General features: G+C 43.7%; 1 protein-coding gene across 3 annotated transcripts in view; it reads right to left on the bottom strand.

Moving 5' to 3' along the window:
• The window catches only part of FAT2 (FAT atypical cadherin 2), a 111,214-nt gene extending 94,425 nt beyond the window's left edge, over positions 1–16,789 (bottom strand). For all 3 annotated transcript variants that reach the window (XM_053300794.1, XM_053300796.1, XM_053300795.1), the window contains exons 1-2: positions 13,553–16,789; positions 12,487–12,801 (exon numbers count right to left, since the gene is read on the bottom strand). In XM_053300794.1, the coding sequence (XP_053156769.1) occupies positions 12,487–12,801; positions 13,553–16,763 (3,526 nt within the window). In that variant the 5' untranslated portion in view covers positions 16,764–16,789. The remainder of the gene's footprint in view (positions 1–12,486; positions 12,802–13,552) is intronic.
• Positions 16,790–24,479: the final 7,690 nt, after the last annotated feature.

Raw genomic sequence — 24,479 nt, 5'->3', positions numbered from 1 at the left:
CCCAAAGGGCTCACAACCTAAAAAAAAAAACATAAGATAGAATAAAACAGAAACATCAAGAGCCACTGGAGGGATGCTGTGCTGGAGAAGGATAGGACCAGCTGCTCTCCCCCTGCTAAAAAAAGAGAATCGCCACTTTTAAAAGGTGCCTCTTGCTCATTTCTCAGGGGTCTACTCAGTTTGCAGGAGGTTAGCTTCTTTTTTTGTAATAAAGTAAAGAATGAGTTATATTGGAGCTTGACAAATCCCAGGCACCAGGGAACCATGGTGTTTATCAATTTAACTGTGACACCTAGAATAAAATAGTCAGAGGTAGAGTTATTTAAGAAAATCTTTATTTGTCCCAGGAAATCTTTATTTGACCTTTTGCTAAAATAATTTAATGATGAACAAGTAGAACTTTTCTACTGTCTTTTAATGAAAAACTGCCTAGAGAAATTTGTGTTAGGTGGTATAAAAATCTAATAAATTAAATAAATTTCAAAATCACAACCAATGTGTCTCTCCACAGAGGCATAACACACAGAGAGAAAGATGAATACTATTGGAAAGGGGGAAATCTGAGACGGGGTGGCTTCTATAATGTACTGCTCTTGTTCATGTCTCTAATTCCTAATTCAAGAAGCTGAATTCAGGAATGTAAGACTTGGTAACAAAAGACAACAGATTAAGTTTTGGAACAACCCAAGCATGCAGAGGCTTGCTGCAGGAGTGAAGGTTAGAAACCCAAACCTTTCAGCCTCCAATCCAGTATCCTCAACTGTTCTCCACTGAATGCCTTCATTTTTTAAAAAGATCTTCTAAAACAAGTATTAATTGCTATTTGCCAGTATCATATAACTCAGCCATCTTCAGCCTTTTCAAGACTGCACACAGTATTTAACCAACCCCAAGAACAGAGGATCTATCTGTCTATAATCTTTTCTCTTTTTGCTACCTTCTCTCTTTTCTCCCATCAGGAGCAAAATACAACCACCAATTAAAGATAAATTATATAGCTAACTACTCTATACAAGTAGCATTGAAGAAGCCTGTGGAAGTAAAATGAGCAATAAGAGGCTGGACAAAAAAACCAGAAGAGCCAGTTTATTGCTAATTCATAGATTGTGGATTAATAGGAATTGATTAAAATGATGTCTAATGCCAAGGAAAACAGCATGCAATTTCACCAAATGCCACCAGTTAGGGCACAATATTAAAAAGCTGAGCTGCTTTGCAAGTCAGACTCATGGTCTTTAAATGACATAGGTGAAGTATCCAGTGGAGAGCACAAGGAAAATAATACTGTGTCAATGAGAACATGACGCTGAATGCACACTGTCACTGAAGCCCAGCAAATTTGACAAACTCAAGAGAGGACTTTGGGGGCTAAGGTCTGATTGGAATCTTAACCACCTGTCCTGGAAACCTCACTACTTAATTCTGAATTGTGGGGCAGGCTACTTGGAAGTGAAGGAAAGGCACTCTGTACATACTCAGAAACCTAAAGAAGTCATTTTCACAATTATGTAAGAATGCCTAGTATTAAGGGTAAAGCTCTCTCCAGATTATGTGTAGCTAGCAGCAGAAAAAATTGCAACTGTGTACCAACCCTTCTTTCTTAACTAGTCCATCCTATGACACAAACATTTACTTTAAATTTTTTTACTCCAGAGTACTCCCAAGGAAGCCAACTAATGTCGCAGAGCGGAAATGACTTGACTAGCAAGCCAGAGGTTGCCGGTTTGAGTCCCCGTTGGTATGTTTCCCAGCAGCGATATAGGAAGATGCTGAAAGGCATCATCTCATGCTGCGTTGGAGATGGCAATGGTAAACCCCTCCTGTATTCTACCAAAGACAACTACAGGGCTCTGTGGTCACCAGGAGTCGACACCAACTCAACGGCACACTTTACCTTTATTCCCAAGGAGGGCACTGTTTACATTAGATTACAGCCTGTAAGCTCCATAGACTGTGATCCAAAAACAAGATGGCAGTCAAATCTTCCTTTGGGATTTTACTCCTGCAGCTGCCACAGTTGAGAAGCCAGCTTTAAAAGTGGCCAACATTCTTGACAATGGAAGCTGTAGCAGTGGAACTCCAAAGGAAGCTCTATCTGTATGTACAGTTCCCAAGCAAATGCAAAGTGGCTTCCTTGGCTCATAAAAGCACCAACGTTTGTGAAACTTTTCTCAGAGAGAAAAAAAGCATTTCACAAAAGCTCCGTTGTGCCATCTGTTCAGGTAGGGCCACTCCATTGCCAGCAGCAGTTGTTTTAATCTTCACCATGCAGCTATATTGTATTCTCCTACTATAATTTATTTAGTTCTTTGCCTAGCAGTTATTTTCTATTCTGACTTTTCCTCCCCTAGAAGGGTTGACAAAAAAGAGCACACAAACTCTCCAGGAGGTATTTCTATCAACTGTCATGAATAGCTGATGCTTGATTTACCACTGATTTTGTTTGGAAAAACAGCAGCCTTTTAGAAAAAGTGGTGTAATACAGTGGTTATGAAACTGAATTATAAATGTTGACTAGTTTGACTGTTTCCTTCACTATGTACTGGCCTCTCTCAGTCTCTCATCTGCAACATGGGGATAAGAATACAGTTGGACCTCGTTATTCGTGGAACTGCTATTCGTTCCACATATCTATGGGGTGTCTAATGGATAGAGCCAGAATGGCATAGTGGTTAGAGTGGTGGACTAGGACTGGGAAGACCCGAGTTCAAATCCCCATTCAGCCATGAAGCTCACTGGGTGACTCTGGGCCGGCCACTTATCTCTCAGCCTAACCTACCAAACAGGGTTGTTGGAAGGATAAACATAACCATGGGCTCTGGGCTCCTTGGAGGAAGAGCGGGATAGACATGTAAATAAATAAATAATAGACACCTGTTCCCAGTATCCGCTGATACAGAAGGGTTAAAACCCACACATCTGTGATTCCTAGAGGGTCAGAAGTGACTGCAGAGGTCACTTCCAGACACCATTGTGCCCAGGAGAAGTCAGGAAGAGCCATTTGTGGCTCATTTCTTTTTAAAAAAAAAAACAAAAAACAAAAGTGGACCTTTCCTTGTGATCTTTTGTGGTGGGGGGGGGCATTTACTCATTTTGGGGGCATTCCTGGGCACATGGGGGGATTCCTGGACATATGCAGACACCAAATGCCACAGTAAGTTTTGTAGCCATTTTTAGCCGCTTTGTTGATGTTCTTGCCAGTTTATTGTTGTTTTCCCTCCATCCTGGAACCTAACTCCTCTTTCCCCATTGCTGTAATGCTTCGTTACTTGTGGTTCCATTCCTCGCAGTAGCAGGCGAGGAACGGAACCCCCATGAGTAACGAGGTACTCAAATTGTCTATAGGCATTTTGAGAGAGCAAGATTATGTATGTAAATGGCCTTGAATGCTATAAAGCACTATATGCCTCCTCAGTGTTGTTATATAGACTAGCCCAGGCCTGCACAACTTGTGGTCCACCAACCTGAATGCAGGCCAACAGCTACATGTGGCAAGCTACTTTGAGCTCAATGCACCTGGGATTAAGAAATGGAGGATGGGGGCTTGCCAAGCACCTGATAGGCCACAAATCTGAAATCAACTTCTCAACCACAATGCACAGCTGGTGGGCTAGGATCAACTTGGTGGGTCAGAAGTTTCCCGAGCCTAGTCTATATCATCTGTTTATCAAGGAGAAACACTCAGCCAAGCAGACACTTCTCAGGTTTATGAAAAACTGGAGGAGAAATCCCAAGCTTGGCTTCCAAATTTAATGTGAGCAAAAAACTGACTGAAGAAGCCCCATCCCCTTGCCGCTCGCATAACAGAAGGTAGCCCAATTCGGCACCCAAACCAAACATCTTCCTTAGCTGACACCCTGCTTCACATGCATAGCACGCAATGTGAAACCGGAGGTTGCCAGACCCACAGTTAATTTTCCTAACTGTGAATCACATCTTAGACATTCATACAACCACAGTCTGGCAACCTCCAGTTTCAGAGCAGGGGAGCCCCTCCCTTTTCCTGGTCCACCGAGGCCCCATCCCAGCAAGCTTCATAGTGCTCACATCTCCAGACTGTGGGCAAGGCTGAAACATCAATACAAAGGCTGTCATTGGCCACGAACTTCAAGGAGGCCGAGCGCAATACTGCCTTTTCGGAATGGTCCACATGCCCTCGGCAGGGAAAAGGCATTTAAATCCCTTTAAATGCCATGCCATGCCACTCTTTCTTCTGACAGTGATTGCATCTGCACCCTCCTAAGTGCCCCGCAACAAAACTGTCTCGCACAAGCACAATTTATGGTGGGCGGGGTCTGGGGGGAACTATTTCCCTGTTTCTCAGGAAAGGGAAAGGAATATGATGCCTAGGAGGGGATATGTATATGAGGGAGAGCAAAGGATCCTAGGATCTTGCTCGCTATGACCAAGGATGCTCTTGCAAGGGCTCACCCTGACAAAGCAGTCCATGAAGACCAAACCACACTCCTGTCCCTGTGGAGACTTGCCACCAGTGGAGTAGCATTCTCATGAGAGGGTCAGTCTACTGGGGAGGACCTTAGACTCGTCTTCCATTGGACTGCAGGCTCATGAGTTGAGCTAACCCAACAAAGGGGCCCCCGTTTGTGTGGGGGCCCCGCTCTCTCTGGTTAATGATACAGTGGTCCCCCGACTTACGAAGTTAATCCGTTCCGAATGCACATTCGTAGGTCGAAAAGTTCATAAGTCGAAAAGCGGTTTCCCATAGGAATGCATTGGAAACGGATTAATTCGTTCCGGAGCCTAGGAAAAAGACCCAGACACCCAGTTTTATGTGCAAAACTCTTTATCAAGTGCACTTTAAAGGCATGCAAAATGCAAACTCCGCAAACTCTGCAAACTCCTGCGGAGCATTGCTCGCCATGGGGCAACGACCACATTATCAAAATTCGTAAGTCGAGGAAACTGCATCTAAAATTTGTAAGTCGAGGAAACCGCATCTAAAACCGCCAACGGTTTTCCGTTCGGATGTCGAAAAATTCGTAAGCATGCGGCCACTTTTTCCTTTCGTAAGTCGAAAAATTCGGATGTCGAGTAGTTCGTAAGTTGAGTGACCACTGTATAACTTTTGCACTACTACACCCTCCTCCCCTGGGAAGCCTTCAGGAGATTTTGATGTGCCATGTGTTAGAGTCTAGCTGCATGTGCAGTCAGGGGGACACTGGGTGCAGGGATAGATCTTTACTCTCATTCCAACAAAGGTGGACATGTTCAAGTTGGCGGATGGGGTGGCAGAGGGCAGGCTTTGGCAGCTTATTTGTGGTAGTCATCACGTGCCAGGGTACCCGTCCCTGTAACTTGCTTGTATAGAGTAACCTGGCAGGATGGTATCCGCCGTCTGGCCCCATGGCCTGACACTCTCATGAGAGAGTTGTCCATGGGAGACGGGGGATTGTTGTCACACATTAGAGATTCTGCCTGACACCTCCGTCTTCACAGATGGTTCTACTCAAGAGTTGTGAAGGGGTATCCCCATGGCCTTACACACTCACAAGTGAACGTTCTGCTCAGGAACAGCATCTATCCTCATTGCATATGAGGAACTGCTCCTTTCAATGGGGGAATGCTGATCCTGCTGCCCAGCCCTTCTCATGTGTAAGCCTAGGGATCACACAGGTACCCCTAAGGAAAAAGGGCTGGGACCCACTTCCCCAACATCACTGTACCAAAAATAGACCTTGCCCATTCAAGAATCTCTGAACTGGGGCTGCCTTTTAAGCCCAACCCTGGATATCGCTGCCATATGTTTCCATCCCAGCACTTTAATGGGGTTGCTCTGCCCATACTGCCATCTTGAAGGGGTGTGCTTGTTAACATACATCACTGTCACTTCATTTTCGGGGCAAAGCACTGAGTGCCCACCTTGCCATCCTGTCCCCTTTCTCTCCTGCTTGCCAGGAGTGGGGAGCAAGGGACAGAGTGGGAAGAGAGAATAGCCTTTGTGACTTTGCCATTTCAAGCTAGAGCTGGGACGTGGCAGCATCCTGGTCGCTGGGCAACTGCTTTGTTGGATTGGAGATGGGGTGGGGTGGGGTGAGTGCTCAGAGAGGCGGCCAGAGAGAAGCAGTGCTGCCATAGAGCGGGCATGATCCCAGGAGGGTCTGAGCCGCCTTCTCTATTATTGCAGCTCCAGAAAACAAACAAAACCATTGTTATTGGACCATCCCCATTTGGACGTAATGCCACTGCCACCAAACCTCAGGTTTGGAAAAGCAAACCACAGGTCACTTTGCCACAAGGCCGTGGTTGCACGCATTTGTACGTAACAGAGTTCCAACCTCTGCCCTGTTTACCTGCAGTTTCACAGTTCGAAATGTGGCCATACACTCCCTAGATGGCTACGGCATTTGCTTTGTCCATCTCTTCCTCACCTTTTCTAATCCCATTCTCCAACTAATCCTTCACATGGCTAAAATAGGTTCATCGTCCCTGTCCTCCACCATCTCAACTTCCTAAAACCAAAGAAAAGAGAAAAGAAAAGATCCCACGTATTAAAAATGCTTCTTTTCAAATGGAAGAGGGAAGCCCAGACCTTCACAGAGCTAATGAACTAGAAAATAAGTGGCTGGATCATATATTAATGTATACCACTGAGACCTATCTAGTTCCCCAGGTCCTTGTCCAGTGCTACCTTCACTTCTTTCTTCCCTGCACAGCGTGTCAACAGTCACAGGGCATTCTGGAATATGCTGTCATTTCATATGAGACTGACCTGGTTGTGCCCATGTGGAGTGAGAATAGCTCTTAGAGCCTTCTGTAGCACAAAGTTGTTGACCTGCCAAGCCATGACAACTACTAGCGCCAATCATGGAAAAACCTGCACTAAATTTTTAGTAGCTGTGCAAGAAGCCAACTCTCACTGCATCCATACTTCTCTCCCGTGTCATCCAGTGCCAGCAGCTCAAAACTGGTTTTTGCTTGCATCTCACCCAGATTTCTGATGTACTTCAGTTCAAGACTCCGCTCATTTTATACACACTGTGCAATGCACAAACTTATGCCTCTAGCATTGCATCAAGTAGAGTAGTAGTGCTTTGTTTTAGACTGGCCCAATACCAGATCCAGAATATTACTTTTGGAAGGCAATTTACATTACACATCAGCAGGATTTTAACAATCTGGAAAGATCTGTTACCTAAGCCAGAGATGACAGAGGCATAATGGAGGCAAAAGACACAGAGAGGCTAACATGATACCTCCTTTACTAACACTGACAAAAACCAGAAAAGTGATAAATACAGCTCAGGCTTAAAGAAATCACAAAGCAAGAGGAATTTAGTTAGTGTTGATAGTTGCTTGCACTGAATATGAATTTAGAGCCAACATTTTAACATATAACTGTCCATGCTGCTGATCTTATCATTCAAGTTGATGTCTAGTTCTCGCAGTTACAGCGGGCAGCATCCTGACTAGTGAGTCTTGGCTATGCACCATTGAAATTCAGTGTGTTTTGCATAAAACCCACAGGTTATACAGATTTTTGCATTGTGCATGGTGTTTGTGTGTGGTGATGGAGATCTAAGTGGGTGCAGGGCATATAATGAGCCCCTGGTGGCGCAGTGGTAAAACTGCCGCCCTGTAACCAGAAGGTTGCAAGTTCGATCCTGACCAGGGGCTCAACGTTGACTCAGCCTTCCATCCTTCCAAGGTCGGTAAAATGAGTACCCAGAATGTTGGGGGCAATATGCTAAATCATTGTAAACCGCTTAGAGAGCTTCCAGCTATAGAGTGGTATATAAATGTAAGTGCTATTGCTATTGCTATTGCTATTGCTATAATATTTTTTACAAGCCACCTCACCACCCACTCACTCCCTTGCCACTCCTATCCACCACCATCATTCCCCAGTCATCTTGCCTGCTTTGCTGCCACTGCTCCCTGTCACCACCGCCGTCACTACCACCACAATTTCCCTGATGCCAACATGCTGAGTGGGTTATTTCATCTCAGGATGGGTTATTTCCTTTAAGCAGGGAGTGGCAAGTCAGGCAAGATGCAAATGACAGTTTGGGCAATATAGGGGTGTGGGATATCGAATATTTAAGAACATAAGAACAGCCCTGCTAGATCAGGCCCAAGGCCCATCTAGTCCAGCATCCTGTTTCTCACAGTGGCCCACCAGATGCCACTGGAAGCCTACAGGCAGGAGTTGAGGGCATGTCCTCTCTCCTGCTGTTACTCCCTTGCAACTGGTACTCAGAGGCATCCTGCCTTTGAGGCTGGAGGTAGCCTATAGCCATTTGACTAGTAGCTGTTGATAGACCTCTCCTCCATGAAGTTATCCAAACCCTTCTTAAAGCCATCCAGGTTGTTGGCTGTCACCACATCTCGTGGAAGAGAATTCCACAAGTTGATTACGCATGGAGTGATTTGTTTTACCATAAAGGCCAATCTTTTGAGGGGTATAATTGTGTGCAGGCTGTACCCGTATGATGGGTGCCAATGCAAAAAGACAGTATAGTAAATGGGGGGAAAATGAAACTAGTTAGTTATGAGAGTAACTAGCCCTATCCACCCCCAGCACAGTACCTCCAGTGACTGTTGCCGGTGTCTAACTTATGTTTTGTTTTAGATTGTGAGCCCTTTGGGGACAGGGAACCATCTTATTTATTTATTATTCCTCTGTGTAAACCTCCCTGAGCCATTTTTGGAAGGGCGGTATAGAAATCGAATAAATAAATAAATAAATAAATAAATAAATAAATAAATAATGCCAACAAGGATATAATGATCTGCTATTACAAGTCTAGTCCAACTAGAAGAGGTTATTTAAAAAGAATGTACCAAATTTGGAAAGAGAAGCATCCAGATACAGAAATAAGAGAACAAAGGCGAGTAGACCAAAGAAGATTCATAATAAGAAATAAAGTATTCACAGAAGTTGATCTGGAAGAATTGCAAAGAGCAGCACAGGCTCAAGATATGGAAGAAGAATTACCACCAACTGAAGAAGTTGCTCAGGCGCAGGTGGAGGAGGTGTTGGAAATAGAGGATGCCACTGTTGCTGAACTTTTCCAAAATCAAAACCAGGCAACCTCCCCTTTGCCTTCACCTCAAAAACCCAAATGCCGTTTAACAGAAAAGCAACAAGAACTAAAGCAAACAAATAACTGAGCACATGAACCAAACAACCACCAGAGTTTGACTTCCTGCTCTAAAAACAGTTGCCAAAAAACAACTTGCTCAGGCATTCAAAGATGTCAATGCTGCACTTGCAGAAATAACAACCAATAATCTGCAAGAAACAAACCAACTAATGTACAGTGCAGCAACAATAACAACACAAGAGCTCGGATATAAGATCAGTGGACCTGTAAAAAAAGAAAGTAGTACATCACCTAAATGGAAGGTTAGATTCGAAAATAAAATCACCAGGCTTAGATCAGATGCTAGTAAACTGAAAGATATGAAAGACAAGAAGCTGAAGAATGAAAACACCAAACAGTATCTGATCCAAAAATACCATCTAGATTCAAGGAAAATTAGAGAAGTCCTGGAAATAAAAAAGCAGCAAATAACAGCAGTGTCAAAGAAGATTAGCAGATACGAAGCCAGAATTACACAACACAGGTAGAATCTCCAATTCCAGTCGAATCAGAGACGTTTCTACCAAAGCATAGAAGGAGAAACTACAAGAAACATAGAAACACCAAATAAAGAAGGAACAGTGCAATTGTAGGGGAAATTATGGAACAATCCAATAGATTATAATAAAAAAGCAGGCTGGGTGAAAGAGGTCAAAAAATGTAACCAACAAATGCAAGATCTAATAATAACACCAGAATTAATAAGTGAAAGATCAAAGAAAATTAAAAATTGGACTGCACCAGATGATGATCAACTGCATGGCTTTTGTCTTAAACACCTAACAAGCCTTCATAAACAACTATCAAAACAGTTCAATCACATTTTGCAAGGAGGTGATATTGAACAATGGCTAATAACTGGGAAAACTCATCTCATAATGAAAGACCAAGCAAAAGGTACAGTTCCAAGAAATTATAGACTGATAAGAAAAACAGAAGGAATAGAACTGCCCAATGGAGGCAACATCAAGAACCTGGAAGAGAGAGAACATTATAAATACTTGGGCATTCTCTCCAGGCTGATAACATTGCACACACTGAAGTTAAAAGAAAAATGGGAAGTGAAAACATCAGGAGAGTTAGAAAAATCCTTTGATAAGAGACCAAAATCTAGAATGCTTTAAAGAAGATTGGAAACCATTCTTGCTGTATCTAAAGAACTATTTTCCTACTATTGATTTTACAACAGGGTTTGAAATTTAGTAATAAATGCAGGTTGGTTAGATTAAAATCATGTTTGTAAGGTTTAAATTTATATTTTGAATTATTATTGTAGCAAGGGTTAACTCTATAACTGATGATTCACGAGGAGGTGTGAGCGGGAAGTCCATATATCTGTTTATTAGTTGTGAATGTTAATGTTAAGATTATTGTTAAAATTAATAAAAATTTAATCGGGGGAAAATAAACACCTGGGCTATACCTGTTATCAGATACACTGCAGAAATAATAGACTGGACACAGGCAGAGCTAGAGACGCTAGATTGTAACACCAGGAAAATCATGATCATCAATCATGCTCTGCACCCCCGCAGTGATGTTGATAGGCTATACCTCCCTCGCAGCTCAGGTGGAAGAGGAATGCTGCAAGTCCATCAAACAGTAGAGGAGGAGAAAAGAGGCCTTGAAGAATATATCAAGGACAGTGAAGAAGATGCACTTCAAATGGTCAATTACGAGAAACCAGTAAACACCAATGAAACAAAGCAGGCCTACAAGAAAGAACAAGTCAAGAACCGAGCAGAAAAATGGAAAAATAAGCCCCTGCATGGTCAATATTTGCACAATATAAATGGAAAATCAGACATCACCAAGACCTGGCAATGGCTTAAGAAAGGCAACTTGAAGAAAGAAACAGAGGGTTTAATACTGGCTGCACAAGAACAGGCACTAAGAACAAATGCAATAAGAGCAAAAGTAGAACAATCAACAGAAACAGCAAGTGCCACCTTTGTAAAGAAGTAGATGAAACTGTGGACCACCTAATCAGCTGTTGTAAAAAGATCGCACAGACTGACTACAAACAAAGGCATGACAAGGTAGCAGGGATGATACACTGGAACATCTGCAAAAAATACAAGCAACCTGTAGCCAAAGATTGGTGGGACCATGACATTGAAAAAGTTGAAGAAAATGAAGATGCAAAAATATTATGGGACTTCTGACTACAAACAGACAAACATCTGCCACACAATACACCTGATATAACTGTAGTTGAGAAGAAAGAAAAACAAGTGAAAATAATCAACATAGCAATACCAGGGGATAGCAGAATAGAAGAAAAAGAAACAGAAAAAATCACAAAATACAAAGATCTACAAACTGAAATTGAAAGGCTGTGGCAGAAAAAAACCAAAATAATCCCAGTGGTAATTGGTGCCCTAGGTGCAATTCCAAAACAACTTGAAGAGCACCTTAACACCATAGGGGCCACAGAAATCACCATCAGCCAATTACAAAAAGCAACTTTACTGGGAACAGCCTATATTCTGCGACGATACCTATAGTAACAGCAACAACATTGATAATAAAATCCAGCCATCCCAGGTCCTTGGGAAGGACTCGATGTCTGTATAAAACAAACCAGTCAATAACACCTGTCTGACTTTGTAAACAACAACAACAATAACAACAATATAAGATCCTGTGATTGACATCCAGACAAACGCTGCACTGGAGCTACAGGGGAAGGACTACTTTCACCAATTTCCCCTTTCCTCAGAAGCCCACTGTGCCTCCTGAAGGGATGTCCTTGAGGGCCATGCAACCCCCAGTGAATATTTTCAGGAGGCACAGCAGACGTCAGAGGGAGAGTGGTGAAAGGCACCTCTGCTCCATAGCGCCAGGGTGGTGTTCATCTGGATGTCAGTCATTAATTTCAGTGGTCCTTAGTCACAAGTAATTTATACTGGATGCTGCCCAATAGGTCCATTTCCCCCATACAAGTTGTCCCGACTATCCTGAAATACTTGCATGGGACACACTTGCATATCAAACATGAGATGTGAAGCAAGTGATCATAGATATGGCCAGAAGCAACTCCCATTATTGTGGTGGCTGGTAAAGTACCAGCAAGGCCACAGGGACTGAGCTTTCTAGCTGTATTTGATTTAGGATTCATGAGTGAAGTTCACAGAAGGAATCTTGGAAGGAACCTTGGAGATCTTCTAGTCCAGTTCCTGGTTCAGTGCAGGGAACTGCTACAGCATTCCTGACAGAGGACCATCCAGCCATTGTTTGAAAACTTCAAAATAATATCTTGAAATTCAAACTTTGGAAATGGTTGGGAATAAAGATCAGACCGCACTCTCTAGAATACTTCATACGCACTAGGAAGACTCTTTTAAAAAATACACAGCATCTGCATTTATTCATTCCTTACCAGTGACAGGATTAATGTCAAAGAATCTGTGGTGGTTTCCACTGATGATATGGAAGGTCAGCTTCCCTTTGGAACCAGAATCTGGGTCAGTGGCTTCAACCTGAAGAATGGAGGTGTTGGGAGGTGAATTCTCCATAACAGAAGAATAGAAGACAGGACTGGACATCTGAGGTGAATTGTCATTTACATCAGTGACCTCAATGTAAATTTCAGCAACAGAAGACAGAGGGATTGATCCTAGATCAACAGCTAGCACTGTCAGCCAATAATGAGAGTTGGATTCTCTGTCTAGTGGTCCCGTGGTAATGATTGTACCTAAGAGAAACAAAGAATTCTGTGGGTTTCACAGGAAGGAAAAAATATACATAATATTCCCTTTAAAACATTAAAGTAGGTTCCTCACTCTGAAATCCAGTCAATACAAATAAAGATTGCATGCCTTACTTTAAAGTCGTTGTATTTAAATTGTTTCTGCAAGTCTTAAGGAAATCTGTCCTAGGTGATCTATGTAATACATTGTGTACTTATCATCATCATTCTAACAGCAGCGGATCCAGTCATCACTCTGGGCACATAACTTGACCTTTGGAATTTTTGTTCTAAGATGAAAAATGTGTTTGAAAGTTTGCAACTTTTAAAGCAATAAATTGGTCCAGGAAAACATATTATTTTACCTTCTATGTCTCTCTGGCTCTCTGAAAAACAGAATGCTTTGGATGGGGGCAAGGGGGCAGTTTAATAAGCAGACAATGCCATCCCATGGAAACCATGAGCATATGAAAATCCTGTGTCCTCTCTAAAAGTTCATATACTATAGTCTTTGCAAAACTCTAGTTATTAACATTATAGATACACATTGAAGCACTGCTTCTTCTCTATGAGTTTATAATTCTTTGCAGAGAAGCAAGATTCATTCTTTTGTACAAGAATTTTGAATTATTATTATTATTATTATTATTATTATTCGCAATTTTGCAAACAGAAGAAAATACTGACATGTCAACATTTCAGATTGATCAGTGTCATTTGAGCCACTACACCCACATCCCTAGGGCTTCATTATTACCTGAGTCCTTTTCAATACTGAATGAAGTCAGGTCCGTTCCCTCTCTGATGGAATACTGGATTTGTCCATCTTTTCCTTGATCTGCATCTTGAGCTATTACTCTTATCACAGATGTCCCCTCTTGACTGTTTTCTTGCACTGACCCTTGATACACAAAAGAAGCAAAGCGAGGAGGATGCAAATTTTCGTTGACATCCAAAATGTCAATCTCAATGTGGCAAAGAGAAGAGAGAGAAAACGGCTTCCCAGCATCACTGACCTTCACAGACAGATTGTAAGATTCCCGTTTCTCATAGTCTAGCTCTTTCTCCAAGAGCAGGGCCCCTGTCAATTCATTTAGATGAAACGTATCCTCATCATCACTGAAGAGACTGTACTTCAGCCTTCCCCCAGAGCTAGTATCGGGATCAAAGCCTTCCAGGAACAGCAGAGTTGTCCGAAGAGGTATGTCCTCAGGAACCTTCACTCTGTTCAAGGCTGGGATGCAGCGTGGGGAATTGTCATTTACATCCTCCAAAGAAATAATCAGATCAGCAACTGCAAACAGCTGATGGCCTATTTGTGGCTGGTCTCTGGCCTCAATTTTTAATACATAGCAAGGCCACAATTCTCTGTCAAGGGGAGCAGTCACAACTAATTCTCCGGTGACACTATTGATGGCAAATTTATCAGTGGGTGCTAGAAAGGAATATTTCACTTTCCCGTTGTCATTTGAATCTGCATCATTTGCTTTCACCTCTGCTATTACTGTGCCTGTTTTTATGTCTTCTGGTACTTTAACCAAGTATGTACTGAGTTCAAATTTAGGAGCATTATCATTTGCATCCAAAATGTTTACTGCTAGCAGCTTCCATGATGACTTCTGAGGAGTGCCAAGGTCATACACTGTAATGTTAAGCACATAGAAGATTGTTCTTTCATGATCTAAAGGAGAGGATACCCGAAGAAGACCTGTTTCTGTCTCAATATAAAAGCAACTATCTTCGTTTCCATCAGATATTACATAGACCATCTTTCCATTAAAGCCAGTATCTCTATCTATGGCTGTTAGGTTAGCAATGGTTGAGTTGATTGGGGCTGTCTCCATGATATCAATTGACCTTGGAAAGGTGTCATCAAACTGAGGTGCATGATGATTTATAAGATGTACATTCAAGGAGGTATCTTCGTCTAGGTTTTGCTCTGGAGATTGAAAGTGGATTATAGACTCTTTCAGTTCCTTCAGCACCCCCGTCTCCTCACACTGAAACTGGAGTGGGGTGTCCTGATTGACTATTGTGATATTTACGCATGTTGGGAAAGCATAGCTATCTCCATCTGTAGCAGTAATTTTAAGAGTGTAGAATGTTGGTAGTTCAGTGTAGAGCTCTCTGAGAGAAGTTCTAAGGGAAATCATACCAGTGACAGGGTCCAGTTCAAAAAGCTGCTTCTCATTGCCAGACATAATTTCATACTTTATGCGCTGCAGCTCATCTATATCAACGGCTGACATTATGATTACAGGGCGACCAACAGGCAAATTCCATGGAATACTTCCATTGCAATTGACCTTCTCAAACACAGGCATGTTATCATTCAGGTTACTCAGAATGAGGGAAACATAAACCTCCGTCTGATGGCGAAAAGGAGATCCCGAGTCTGATGCCCAGACACGCAAGTGGTACTGCCTCTGCATTACCTCATAATCCATTAATTTGGAGGTGGAGATGACACCTGAAAATGGATCAATGTCAAAGGGAACAGCTCTCTGGTTGGCTATAACATATGTGATGAAACCATTTTCCCCAGAGTCTCTATCTGTAGCTTTCACTGATAAAACACTGGTACCAAGAGGCAGATTTTCATCAAAGGTGCTGTGGTACGAAGCTTGGCTAAAGCTTGGTGCATGGTTGTTGCAATCAATAATGTCAATAGAGACACTGGCAGAGTCCTGCCTGTAGCTGGTTGTAACCTCAAGTTCAAAGTGGGACTGTTCTTGGAAATCTAGTACTTTGGCTGTAGTTATCAGGCCAGTTTGAGGGTTTATTTTAAAACCTGAGCTGTCTGAAGTGGGTTTCAAAATGTATTTTAGATTTGGGAGAACTGGAGAAATTTGAATCATAGCAACATGGCTCCCAAGAGGGGCACATTCATTGAGCTGTACTTGATACGTGCCTTTTTCAAATCTGGCAGAGGTGTATTTTGAAGGTGGTATCTGAACAACTACGATCTGGGAAAAAAGAGGTGGTTTGCTTTTGTCCGTTGCCTGCAGGCTGAGGTTGAAACCAAGTGGGTTATCATGCCAATTGATCTCTCCTTTGGCTGACACTATCATGAACTCATTACTTCCCACATACGATCTGGTGCACTTGAAATTCCTTCTTGGGTCTCCGTCTACAATTTCAACTGAATCTATCCCAGCTCCAGACCCATCTGCTTCCACACTCAAGGTAGCATAGAGAAGATCATCCACAGAATCCGATGGACTCACCATCACTGATGTGATAATGGGGGGTTTCCTGACAGATGGTTCCACCTGGACTGTAAGAGGGGCCAAGGTTCCAAAGCCATTTCCTTCAGAGATCTTCCTCATTCTGTCCACAGCCAGGACCTGCAAACGGTGCTTCCCTCTGTGGGTGGCATTCAGACTCACAGCAGTCATCACTATCCCACTGGTGGGGTGAACAGTAAACAGCTCTGACCTTGTATTTAATGCATAGTAGAATTCTGCATTTTGGCCAACATCAGCATCCGTGGCACTGACCACACCAATTGCATTTTTTAGGGGAGTGTTGTCTTGAATAGTCAATTTATAAGATGGTGGTGAGAAGAGAGGCTTCAAGTCATTTCTGTCAAGGATATGGATTAGCACTTTGGCCCAAGCCTCAAAGGAAAATGTTTTCTCTAGCGCCTGAATTATTAGCATGTATTTGTCTTTGATTTCTCTGTTCAAGAGGGCAGTATTGCCACTTCTGGTTCTAATTCTCAAAAAGCAGAAATCTCCCACGATATACTCCTCAGCTGTAAACAAGCCACTAGTGTCCCCAGAAGCAATTTTGTATCTGATGTTCCATGCTGGGTCAGTGATGTAAATGCCCATTTTCACATAGCTCTCCACATAGGTTTTGGGGGCTGAACTTTCGTAGATTGTGGTGTTGTAAAGAGGATAAGTAAAGTGCAATAGGGAAGCATTGCCTTTTTCTGGATTCCCCTCACAAGCCAGAAAGGACATCAGGCAAAGAGCAAAGCTCACCACAATCCTCCTTGTATTGATTTCCATTGCAGGTCCTAAATGGAGGAAAAGAAGAACAATAAGTGGACAGAATCAGTTTAAGTAAAATAGAAAAGAAAATGCAGTTAATCTACATGCTAACATTTTCTAATCCATACAGAGAAGTGAAATTTCATTTATAAAGTGGGGTGTTGACATCTCAAAAGAGTTGATTATCCTTTTGGCCTAATGTTTGGAGATGTCAACATGATATGACATCCAATGTATTAAAACCATATATTGGTCATCCCTTCTCTACTACTCTGACACTACCCCTTTGATATGTAGATTGCTAATCTCAGGGACTTCCTTCCTTCGTTCCTGCCACTTCCTCTTCCCTACTCTTCCCTTCCTTCTTCCTTGCAACATGCAAGCTCCTCTCTCCCTGCACCATGTGTGCAGAGATGCAGAATCCATCTGTGTCCAGCTAGATAGATATGGAGTTCTCTAATAAATACTCCTTATATTGATTTGAAACTATGAACTGGCTCCAAGTTATTTTGCTCTCAGCATACACGCATGCCTAACCAAATTTCGCTGTGTTGTGCCTCTGTGCACTCTGCTATAATGAAAAAGGGTTTCTCTTCCCAGAGAGAATTCCCAACAGTCTAATCCTGATTAAGATCTCAAATACAGAGTGAAACCATTTTTTCTCATGAGTGTTCAACCTTTTAAACCTGGAATCCATCTTTTACCTCAGTCTGAAATGTGGGACTCACTTTTAATTTTGTATCATATATGCCTATCTTTCTCTTTATCACTCTTTCCCAAGTTCTTACGTAAAAAAAGAAAATGAAAGGGAACTTCTAGATTCCCTGTATATGGAAAGTGACCCAGTTAGGTCATTACCTACTAGCTGAAGACCAAAGAAGGTTCAGCTGGCTGAGCTAAGCCCTGTCCCCAGAACACATGCACAGGGCACAGCAGTGAGACCAACTTGTTACCTACAAGCAGAAAGGCAGCAGGAAAACTGCCTTAAACATGGTTTGGTCAATGTAGATGTAACACTGAACCATGTGTAATGCAAACTATGCTTTGCCATATCATTTGGGATCATGGTTTATTTTTTATTTTGTTTATTTTTACATTTATATCCTGCTCTTACTCCAAGGAGCCTAGAGTGGTGTACAGGGTTTATGTTTATCGTCAAACACAACCCTGTGAGGTAGGTTAGACTGAGAGATGTGACTGGCCCAGCATCACATCTTCTTTACGGTCAATTTTTATCTGTGGTTTCAGTATTTAGATGTAATGCTTTACCACAATTAAGAAAAAACAAACAATGTTTAAGATCATAGTTGCACAATGAGGCTTACCAACTTATTCATGAAGTATTGCCTGCTTTTAAATACCTTTTTACCCCATGCGTGTAACCTTTTTAACCAGTACTCTAGGAGGCCATTCACATGATCCCCACTGGGGCGAGTGGGGAGCAGCAGAGGGGAAGGCAAGGTTTCACTTACTTCCCCCCACCCCAAGCAATCATTTGCTGAGTCTTCAGCACACTGCCGCTCACCCAGACATTCCGCTCTGCTCCACACGGATCTCAGAGCTGCACACCAGCAGCCTTAATTTATTCCTCCTTTGTCACAATATGGCTACCCCCCACCCTCTCACCTCGATGCATGAAATTCTTTGTGGCCAGTCCATTACAGTTTAACAATACTGTGATAATGCTAAAACTGTGATATCATAGTAACACAACTGTGGCAATGTAGAGGAAAGGGGACATCTTATTAACTAAGAGGACAATAAGCCTGAAGGAATGTTTATAAACAGATTGGTTAATGTTCTTTCATTTGCAGTCTGGGATGAAAAGAGACAGTGAGCCCATTTTCACGACTGAAAAAGAGAGGGCTATTGGGCGGGAGGCAGGGAAGGCTGATTAGACTTACCTTCCCCACAGACGATCCTTGGTCTGTGCTGAGCGCATGGATCACACACCCAAACAGTCACCAGCTGCCCCCGGCAGTGCAGAGACTTGGGGGCTGGGACACGGTGTCCTGGCCTCAAAACTCCCATAATGCACTGCGTGAGTGCACAGTGTGTTGTAGGGATCTCCCGACGCTGGACGGGAGCCTGCTCCTCTGTAAGCGCTGCACAGCGCCGACACACGAGCACTTAGCCCGGTTTAAGGGCACCCTTGTACCCTTAACCCTGACTAAGCGACGGGCTCCCTAAGCGAGTTTGCTGCTGCGCCACCGCTGGCGCTGTATTCCCGGCAATACACACACGCAGCCAAGAGTGGGCTTGGCTGCCTTGGTCTGCTCTTGGCTGTGCATGTGAACAGCTTCAATATTTATACATGGTTGACATAATAATAGGTGCCTACATTTCCCCTGGATATCCCAGAAGATCTCTATTGGTTGCTGTTCCTTCCTGTTTAATATTATAATCAATGATCGAGTATCTGCCAGTTGTTTGGCACTATCCTGTCTTAAACAAGACAGACTTGTTTTTCCAGATACTTCTTCAAGATGTCTTCAAGATTCAGGAATAGTTCTATTTTCATTTTAAGTCCAGCTCTGGATGTATATTACCATAACCTCAACTTGTAACTCTGCCTATTAGGCATGTGTCAGATTCTTTTGTGGGAATGCTTAATTGTGATAGACAAAACATCGTGAAGCAGATACTGTCATTCACTCTCTGCTTTTGCTACTAAACACAACTTTCCAAAACTAGGCAAGAAGCTTGCTGGCATTTCATTTTGTCTTGGAACAAGAAGTTTGAGCTAAGACTGGCTTAAGGGCTGATTTGAATTGGCTTCTACCACTTCCCAGTGGGTTGGGAGTGATTATTCAAATATTTGGGGGATTTCCATAATCATAACTGCTTGTTGAGCAATGGAGCATATGTTATGTTAGGATAAAATCACATAGAGCACAAGGTTGAAGCTGCATATAGTGTCCATGTGGTTGCTACCTTTTCCCTTAGAGTGGTTTCCATGCCTTTAACTGCTATGTGACAGGCAGAAATTCAACAGATGCATTTCTTCCCCCTCCATCACAGCTTCTCCAAGTTTTATGCATCTATTAAAATTGCTGAGCTTTTGGGAAAAGTGACAATATTGTGCTTATGATAATGGTTCTATTAGTCTATTCACATGACTGGAGGTTGGGGGACAGGCTGAACTGAACTTGCCTTCCACCACCACCCCAATGACTGCCATACACATGAGTGGTGCTCCTGGGAGCCACACAGCTTTCCAGAGGCCATTCCGGCCTCTGGGAATCCCACAATGTGCCGTGCGACAAGCATAGTGCCTTGGGGGATCTTCCCATCAGATGGGTGCTCTAGGTCAGGGATTCTCAACGTTGGGTTCCCAGATGTTATTGGACTTCAACTCCCATAATCCCCAGCCAAAGGCTGGGGATTATGGGAGTTGAAGTCCAATAATATCTGGGGGCCCAACACTGAGAATCCCTGCTCTAGGTGCCCATTACTGTGTCTCCTCGGGTTGCGCACAGCCTGTGCATGCACATGATCCCAGAAGCCCAGTTAAGGACTCACTCGCATCCTTAACTTTGGCTAGGAGTGGGCTTCAGAGTAGGGTTAGACTGGGTGGGAGCACCAGGATCTGCGCAGATCCTGGTGCTCTACACGAGCAGCCTAACCCAGGCTGGGCTAGGCTGCTTGTGAGAACAGCCTTTATGAGTGACAATTTCACACCATCGTTGTAATCACATCTTTGGGGCTCAAATGTTAACTATAATCCATGATTGATGGGTGTCCCCAGCACCTGAAACTCCATAGTGTTTTGGTGGTATTCTATGCCTGTCAATCCCTGACATATTTTGGCATAGAAACATGCAACAATGCTTTATGAAGTTCAGCCCACAGACTATACAAAATTAGGAAAACTGCTGGAGTACAAGAAAAGCTTACAAAGCAGTTTGATACAGAAGTCTGAATGGCAGCTACTGAAAGAAGGTTTTATCTCCCAAAAGCTCACTGCACACCCAAATGCTAAGCAAACAATTCAGTACCCAAATGCTTAAGGAAACCCAACAGGTTAGGAATACAAGAAGAAGAGAGTCCTGCAGCTTATTCTCAGCCAGAGAGCTATGTCTTAGAACTACAGTTCATGTCACAACTTTAACAGGGTGAAACAGTCAGAGAACATGCAGGAACTTGTTAGAGTTGTTTCTTCTCAATCTTTCCTGTGCTGAACCTAGAAAAAAGACATGCAAATACTGTGTCCTCTAGTCCTGCAAAGCAGGAAAGATATCTGATGAAGTGAACAGGGGCTTCAGAAGACAGGAAAGAGATAGACAAGGTTAGGAGCTCCAAAATCCCCCCGCCCCCACTGCCTGCCCACAGGAGAGTCCAGGAGTTAGACAGTGTTCAGCACTGTGACCAGAAGCAGCAGCACATGGAGACTAGCTGAAGAGGGAGCACAGCTGCAGTTCTACGCTTCACAGAAGCCCTGAACTGGGCACCCTAACACTCTACAGAGGCTTTCCCTCCTTTGGCACGCCTGAGACCTTAGGGTTAGGTCAGGCAGCCATAACTCGCCTTTCACCCATCATGTAGTTACATCCCTGACCTGGACACTGATGCCACAGAGTCATGCCTCCCGGATTATTCAAATCCCTAAAGTTAACATGTTATTCCAAAGAAAATGCCATCTTCCTGTCTAGATCACACAAAGACAGACCCACGTCATCTTGAAGCGAGAGTTTACCAATTTCCTAATCTTATCAGACACAGGAGATGGGGCCACTTTGCATCTCACCACCCAGAGGGGAGGAGATCAGAATACTCTTTGAACTATGGACAGGCGTGAGCCCCACTCACCCCCTCCCTCATGGCTTTAGAGCTAGAGGACAAAGGCCTGGCCAGTGTTCACCCTTTTCCATCTGCAAAAATGGGTGTTCCACTGAGAAGCAGTAGAGATTAACACTCTCTCAGCCAAGGACCTGCCTACTGATAGACTAAGGTAAAACCCAGTGCTAGTCAGTGAGTAAATGCTTTTTGTATTTTCTTTTGAATGCCTGTATTCCCTTCTTTACTCCATTTCACGCTTTCCCACCCCCTACCAATTCCTTATTCCATGTGCAACCCCTTTTTCTTAATAAAGTCCATGTACTTAGAAGTGGCTTCAGTCCGATTTAACAGGTTCTGGGGGGTTAATTGCAAAATTCTTCCCCATGTTCCTCGTAAGGTCATTCGCTACTGTTGAATTGTTTTGAGAATAATATCTTGTTGTCTAGAGCTGGGTTGTATGGACTCTGGCTGTACAGTGCCTGTTAAGTCCCAAGCCAGACAGTTCTAGGTTGATGAAGCCATATCTAAGCCTGGTCAGTGGTTTAGATCAGTCTTCAAAGGGTAGCAGCCTACCCTGAAGGAGTGGCACGCTCCTAGATTTGGGATCAGAGCAATCTCTCTACTGAGGGTAGATCCCAGGAAAGCATAGAGTCACCCACATTTCATCACAATCTCCAGAAACCCATTGCTCTATTATTCTCTGCTAGAAATCACTCCTGCTAACCATTAACTCAGAGGGGCACTGATTTAATTCCTTTGTACCCTATAATATAGCCAACCAAATGCTTCCAAACTACATAGTCTCTGGGATTCATCCCAGGGCTGTTGCCCTTTGCTCCTTTACCAATGCACCCCACCTTCTCCACTGATGATCTGAGTCCTTCCTCCATCAGGTCGTACAGGGAACCTCCCTCTCCTTCCTCCATTCCCAGGAGTTCCCCTTTTCCTCCCTAATCCCCCCTTTCCTTTCCTGGGTTTGACTGTGTGTGTGTGTGTGTGTGTGTGTGTGTGTGTGTGTGTGTGTGCACGCGTGCTTGTGATACACCAGATTGGGCCAGAAGGTTTTTCTTTTATTAGATCTACTTTTCACCAGTAAAGGCAGGGAAGGAGGTCAACTCTTCCCTGATTTAAAAAGATACCCTCCGTAGGGACCACTGATCCCAGAGCATCTACCCCAACAGACCACAAGCTTCTTTCAGATGGAAACTATGCTCAGACATAATGCACCCATATCAAGATAGCACACTCTAGAGTGTGCCTTCCCCTTAGATCAGAAGGGCAAAGCCCAAGGAAGATAGCTTCTAGTCAAGCGTTCCCAGCCAGGGCCATTCAACAGGTGTCCCTTTCAGTCTAGGTGACCCAGCTCTGACATCCTCTTTCACCACCACCACCCCTACTTTCATGCATCAAACCCCCAACCACTTCTCAACCATTCCCCATTTTTCCAAAAGCGATCCCCAGCAGTGTGGGGGGACCACTCCATTCTCACATTTCTCTTCCTGGTTCACAGAAATCTCCCAATACTTGTATAGCTCAGCACCTAGATCCACCCCCTCCCCCTGCTGGAGAGCCAGCTGCTGGCCCTCCCTCCATTGAAAAGAAGTCATTTCCCTCTAACCTTGCCTAGCCTCCAACCAACCCCTGCATTTTTCTGTGCCTAATCTCCTCCGGACTTGTTCCCCCCTTCCTCCCAATCTTCTAACAGTTCTCTTGACTGGCTCCACCTTCTTTCTTTACTCAAACCTGCCCAGGTTCCTTCCTTTCTCTTTCTCAGTCTGCTGGTTCTCACTGCTGGATTTTCTCTCTTCCCTTTCCCCAAGCATCTTCAGTCCCCCTCCCTTCCCGCCGCTAGTCCATTTGACTAGCTCCTGTCCCTTCTCCTTCCCTGAGACTCTTTGGCCTTCCTTCCTGCCTGCCTCTGATCCTTTCTCCCTCCTCGGACAGTTCTGGTACCAATTCCTCCCTGCCTCTTCTCCCAAGGTTCTCCCAGGATTCTTTCCTTCCTGCCCTTAGTCTCCTTGCTGGTTCCCTGAAGAGCCTTCCCTCCTCCCTTCCCTCCCCGAACTTCCTCTCAGGTTGTTTTCCTTTCTGCTCCTGCTCTTCCATGAGTTCTTTTACTGTCCTCTTCCCTCCTCTCCTTGGGCTTCTTCCACTGAATTCCTCCACTAAACAGACCACCCCAGCACTGCTTCCCTTCCCCACCCACCTCAGTAATAAATATGCACCTAACAGCTATAGCAGAGGTAAAGCATTTAGCCCAGACATGTGTACATCTTGCTTGCCTGCATAATGTGGGAATCCTCTCGTTTAACACCAGAGTCAACCTTTATTTTGTATTCAATAAAATCTATCTATCTATCTAATCTATCTAATCTATCTTATAATTCTCTAAGGCGTATCTGTGGCTAATCCCATATGTGGCAGCTCTCATGAGAGTTTGCGAGCAGAAGGATCTGATTGGGCAGTGGGGATTCCATATGCAGATAGGGAGGAAGAGCCTGTGATGGTTAAGGTCAGTTGGAATACAACGGTTACTGGTCGGAAGATGTTCTTGACTGTAGAGGAGAGGAATCTCTATAGATAAAAGGATAGTGGGCAGAGTTGGTCTACAAAGAGAGGAGTCATGAGAGAGGAAAGAGCCCCTTCAGGACAAGGAGGCTGCCATTGTGTGAATTAGATGAGGAAACAAGATGAACAAGATCTGTTAACTCAGGAAGGGAGAGGGGGGGAGGGGAAGAAAGACAGAAGAGCGAGTGGAGGAGAGAGAAACAGAGAAAAAGAAGGGAAGGGAAGAGAGAAAGAAGAAAGGGCGAGGGACGGGCCTGAGCCTGTCAGCAGCCTGAGGGGAACAAGCAGCCATGACGGTGGTGGCAGTGAGGAAGGGTCTGGTCAACCACTACTGCCGCT

The sequence above is a fragment of the Hemicordylus capensis genome, chromosome 2, assembly GCF_027244095.1.
Source record: "Hemicordylus capensis ecotype Gifberg chromosome 2, rHemCap1.1.pri, whole genome shotgun sequence".
NCBI classification, from domain to species: domain Eukaryota; kingdom Metazoa; phylum Chordata; class Lepidosauria; order Squamata; family Cordylidae; genus Hemicordylus; species Hemicordylus capensis.
Note: the sequence above shows the minus strand (reverse complement) of the source record. Positions and strands in the feature narration are given on the sequence as shown.